The sequence below is a fragment of the Haliotis asinina genome, chromosome 6 (assembly GCF_037392515.1).
Source record: "Haliotis asinina isolate JCU_RB_2024 chromosome 6, JCU_Hal_asi_v2, whole genome shotgun sequence".
In the NCBI taxonomy this organism is placed as follows: domain Eukaryota; kingdom Metazoa; phylum Mollusca; class Gastropoda; order Lepetellida; family Haliotidae; genus Haliotis; species Haliotis asinina.
Genome location: NC_090285.1, coordinates 51,978,920 through 51,984,397, shown reverse-complemented (window position 1 = coordinate 51,984,397; position 5,478 = coordinate 51,978,920). Strand labels below are relative to the sequence as shown.

The window sequence follows — 5,478 nt, the reverse complement described above, 5'->3', positions numbered from 1 at the left end:
GCAGAGTGCCAGTATTTCAGCCTCCCTTTAATGAGAATATTGGAGTATGCCTTAATCGTTACAAACTTCCGGAGATACACAGTATACGCTATGAGTTCGCCCCGCAGCGCTAGGGAACCGAATCCGTTTCTAACTTCATGTTCCTAATATCAGTGCTAGTTGTGAGTTCGGCCACCAGCGCAAAGACCTGTGTTCCTCTCAGACCAGCAGTGCGAGGTTCAACCCTATGAGATTTAGTCCAGCAACTGCTAAGGGTTGTCATCCTCCAATAGTCCTCTTCATAAACATCGCATTAAACATTGCCCATTTTTTGTTCGCTATAGTAATTGTGAGCACTTGATCAAACAACCAATACAGTCATGTGACTTGCGTAGATCGATGAAAGCTGTAAATGTACACTTTCTCTTTTTACAGATTCAGATACGTGTTTCAGTAATCACTCTAAATTGATTGATGGAACATGTTCAGTGAGGTTTTTGGAACGGCTTCTATTCTGTTGGCGAACGAGCCAAAGACAGCACAAAAGTGCTCACAGGCCTAATGAACACACGGCAACGCTTGAATATTCCCTCATCAGAACACCTGCAAGCTCAATGGAAACTTATTTCCTAAGAGAACGGTTAAGGACTTAAAGACACAAACCACATTTCCATTAAAATACGTTCTGAATAAAGATAACTGTTGCCTTCCGTAACAGGTCTGACTCACTGCAAGTAATGTATTACATGAAATACATTGGAACATGATGCACTTGTCTTCACGGTCAAATCGAAGCCGACTGTTGAAAACCACGCTAAGCTGAGTGGTATTCATTCTGAAGCGCAGCGGTAGTTGCAATAAGTCTATGTTGCACAACAGGTAAGAGTATGTTTCGTCGTTGTCATTTGTCAATCCAGCCATTACCTCACTTTATTTATTCGTGTAAGTTATGATATTGTACTTTTTTTATCTCTTTAAACAAGCAGGGGATACTTGATTTTCGTGTGATGTTTGTGTAGATTTATGAATACTTATTCTCTTCACAACGACTTATGAATTTCAAGCGACAGCATGGTGACAGTCACTCTATAGTTGTCTTCAGCCTCCGTGTCATTTCTTTGACCCAACAGTGTGCATTGATATTGCGGTGGACAGCACGGTCTTTAGGGTGATATTGGAAAATCACAGAGGGCTCTTACGGTTATTGAGTACTCCCACCAGGAGGACGTAACTGCAACCCTGGCTATCACCCAGTCCAGACATTTCTTTAGAAGACGTGCACGTCGATGTTAACAATCTCCCACCTGTTTAAACAATGTGGTGCTGCTCTGCAGAAAGAATGGAACAGTAATACTATACATTGACACTGGACGTTTGATTTTGGATATACCTCGTCGAATCCAGGACTGTCTTAAGAACAGATGAAAATACTTATAGATAACCATATAATGTCATCAGCCAAGGTGTGTGTCCAACCAGTGGTTGATAGTACGATTGATAGACGAAGGAAACAATGAAGACGCGATATATTTCATGTTCATTCAATAAAATGTGTCGATGTTTGAACCTGGTAACGATGCGTAATACACGATGATGTTGGTTCTTTTGTAGATACAATGAATCTGGCTGTTTCAATAGGATTGGTGTTAACCAACGTCATTGACCCCGACCTTACTGCAGTTCCTGCTGAGACTTTAACTGAGTGTGTTAGACTGTGTTTCTACTCAACCAGTTGTGCCTCTTTATTCTACAACCACGACACGAACCAGTGCTATAGAAGCGGTATGTTGTACACAGTGGTTCCTGGACACCAGCTGACAGCGACGCCAAATGTGAACTGTTATCAGTGGAGCCATGGTAGGTACCGACACATGTACACTAGAGCATGGATACCCTTACCTTCAGTGGTCTACTTACGTTACGTAGGTTGTGTTAAGTTTTGACGTTTGTGAGTGGCGATATTGGCATGAATTGTGGTGGTTTTTTGGCAAGCTAGAGTTGTGACAGACTGATGAGGAATATATTTGTGTTCATGAGGCGAAGCGTTCTCGTCTTAATTCTAAGGGAATATCATCTGTGAGTGTTTGCAGTGATATAAGAAATGGTTATAAGCATGTGAATGATTCAAGGAGCAGAGGGTCTCTCTCCAAGTCTGAATGGCCTGCATAGAATAGCTGTAATCCTTATTTACTGGATCATTTTTATCTGGGTAGGACTGAAACATGTTTTGGACCATGGCCTCAATAATTTTACCCTGACAAGAGTATATCTCTTAAGTCAGTATGTTTGGCTTCGGTGTAGCCTGTTTCCATGTTGTATGAACCTATATATGGATAATGTCTCTCTCTCTCTCTCTCTCTCTCTCCCCCCCCCCCCTCTCTCTCTATATATATAATATTAATTAAAAAAGTACTCATTTGTTCCATGTTACCACCCTTCGGTTTTCGGACGTCGGAACGTTACGGAATTACACCAAGTGTACCTTACTCTTGTTGGACTTTCACTTTCGGAAAGTTATAAGATGTGTCGACGTCAAAGAAAACAAAAATGACAAAAAAACCATAAACACAAAATAATGAAATTTTAATTACAGAAGGATGTCCTTCCCAGTGGTCATATTCCAAGCCTACTGGGTTATGCCTACAACTGTTCACATCACCGATAAACAATGATGCTGCGAGACAGACATGTGAGGACAATGACGGAAGACTCGTGAATATTCAGAATTCCAGAGAAAACAACCTAACCCGAAGTATTATGTTGCAAGCAGGCAAGTTAGTTGCTGTACTTGTTTGACAGACATAACTCTCATGTTGTAGTTGGTCACAGCCGAATTATGTGTCTGTCGTGGTTCTTGTGGGTTTACTTGTCAGCTGTTATACCGTGGTAATTAAACAAGTGTTGGCTCATGGTGGTCATTGTCAGTGTTGACACAGTGATGTAAATCCCTTAGATCACCTGTTTTAAGATAATCAAACTGTGAAGTTTTACCTTGTTTTCTAATGTTCTTTTGTGTGATGACACCCTGGTCTTTATTTTCGTGATAACATAATTAGTGCATTTCAAAAAATGAAAACAGATACGACTCTGCTATTGTATTCCTTGAAACACGCCGTTGAAATACACTTCATTTTTTTTACCATTATAAATATTGATATATTATTGAATGTTTTGAGTGTGCATCACCATTTGCACGTCCTTACAATCATAGCTATTTGGAATGTAGTCGCTTTTGAAAGATGATTGGTGTATGGTATGTAATTTTCATGTATACGATTTTCATTTGATAACAAACGACTAGAAACAAACACCAACAAATGTGTGATACAAGATGTGTGTCCAAATGAAAGTTCTAAGTGATTTCTCGACCTTCTTGAAAAAACGTCAAAATCAAGAATGGAACGCCATGCACGTGTATGGGGCACGTGCATATTATGTGTTGTGTTTAGGGGTGGTAATAGAGGGAAATGGTGGTGCGTTCATAAGATGTCTGTCCTTGAAACCTTTGTTAACGTTTACACGTCCTATCCAAATTGACATTTCATTATTCCCTACTTTTTTAAGAGTATAGAACTGAAACAGTTAAAGTCTATGAATGCATCACATTGTATGTTTCAGGTAGTGATCTTCACATTGGGTTGAAAAAGGTCTCATCTGTGTGGAGATGGCACCTTGGTGAAGATCTTGGAGCTTTCAGATCATGGAGCACTGGTCACCCTCATCTTGGAAACTGTGTTAAAATGAGCACAGTTACGGAAGACTGGTTCTCAAATTATTGTAATAATAATCGGAAACCTCTCTGCCAAATCGTCCTGAACAACCCTTACGGTGATTGTTAGATTCCCGGGCCTTCTGTGTGATATGCCTTAACCACAATGCTACCCTATTGCTCTAAATTATATGGAGCTAGTCATGTGATCGACAATCTGATTCCATATACACTGAACGCCAAAAGAAGCTTTATGTTGCTTCGTTAATGACGGAGGTATTCCTCAGACGGCGTTGTGATGCGTGGACGTCCCATGCATGGGATCTTTGTCTGGTGATCCCAGTCTCTCTGTAGCGCTGGAAAGGACATAACCGTGCATCCGATGGCGTTGGCAACAGCATTGTATGTCGACTCCATAGGGACTATCCCAATGGCAGTTTCTCTTTTTTTGAACTGATAATCATGGCATAATTCCCCTATCAGATCATGCGTTCTTGGCTCTCTGTATAAACTGTAGAACCATTCTGTACGTGAAATGGATGTAAATACAACTTAAATATTGCTACGTTTTTGTGATTGATAGTACTATTTGAAAACATAAAAGACTTAAGCTGTGTTCAACGTATTGTATTCTAACTGTATACTAATGCCTCCTAATATATATTTGATATTTTTTTCAGTAATCCATAAAGGTAGGAGGGTAACGTTTCTGTTGTGTACGTTCAGTGTACATATATAAAATCAGGTTTCAACACAACATCATCATCTTTGGTAGACAACAACACATTGATGTACAACAGTTTAACCACTGAAAATCACTAAATAAAGTCCAAACTTGGTTTAACCTACAAGACCATGTTTGTCAGTGTCCATCTTTGGATAGGTGCATAGAGAATCAGCTTATGCTCTGAAGTAGCGATGTTTCAACATATACATGGCAATTTGCAGGTAATTATTAACTATCATGAACTGCACGTGCATTTACCTTTCTGACCCAACACTGTTTCATGTTATTGATTTACAAGGTTGTCTGACAAAATATCCACTTGCGAAGTTTGAGATCGATTGGATCAGTGGTTGAAGAGTTAGTTATTTTAAAAAAAATAATGGATCCACATGCATTTCATACCAAACTATAGTGCAGTTCAATAAAATGTTGCACTGAAACTAATTTATTCATATTTACTCTTCGTTTTTGATGACAATGAAGGGACACAAATGTGACATTAATTTTGAAAGTAGGTCATACGATTTACCGCTGATGATGAACCACGGTGTATATATTAAAAGAACTCATTGATTTTGTTACGGTTAAGAATTTACCGTGACAACAATTTACGAAATCCCCTGGTAAACCAGCAAAACAGAACAAAGACAAGTTGTAAACGGTAAAATTCTATATTGTTATACGACGAGAGCAAGATATACAGAGTCACAAGTCAATATGCAACAATGCAGACTTCAGGTACAGTTCAAGAGGGACAAAATCTAAGTCAGTGGGTCACAAAAATACAATATATCAAACTCACCAAAGTCTTGGTGTGAGAGGGAACAGCTATGGCAAAATGTAAACACAGCGATCGGTGTGACAGTAGATAATGTAGATTCAGGATTTCAAGTGTTGGCAGTAATCCAGCAAATATGAATGAATGTCAGTGTGATTGTCGCACTCCACACGACAACCAGCCTTTATATATGTTTACAAAGTCATTTCCCGAAAGTTCGCGATCGGGCATAAACGAATATGTTCAACACTGTAGAATGCACTCGAAACAGTATCCCGGAAGTGA

At 39.4% G+C, this 5,478-nt stretch overlaps 1 protein-coding gene across 1 annotated transcript; it reads left to right on the top strand.

Moving 5' to 3' along the window:
- Nucleotides 1–791: 791 nt before the first annotated feature.
- Nucleotides 792–3,820, top strand: LOC137288096 (uncharacterized). The gene is made up of 4 exons (XM_067820474.1): nucleotides 792–858; nucleotides 1,591–1,836; nucleotides 2,573–2,753; nucleotides 3,602–3,820. Exons 2-4 carry the CDS (start codon nucleotides 1,596–1,598, stop codon nucleotides 3,816–3,818), a joined length of 639 nt encoding a protein of 212 aa, XP_067676575.1. The 5' UTR covers nucleotides 792–858; nucleotides 1,591–1,595; the 3' UTR covers nucleotides 3,819–3,820.
- Nucleotides 3,821–5,478: the final 1,658 nt, after the last annotated feature.

Excerpts from the sequence above, each read along its gene's own strand:
- LOC137288096 (XM_067820474.1), top strand. The coding sequence starts at position 1,596 with ATGAATCTGGCTGTTTCAATAGGATTGGTGTTAACCAACGTCATTGAC. Across the intron at positions 1,837-2,572 it reads CTGTTATCAGTGGAGCCATG|AAGGATGTCCTTCCCAGTGG; the intron begins GTAGGTACCGAC and ends TTTTAATTACAG. Across the intron at positions 2,754-3,601 it reads ATTATGTTGCAAGCAGGCAA|TGATCTTCACATTGGGTTGA; the intron begins GTTAGTTGCTGT and ends TGTTTCAGGTAG.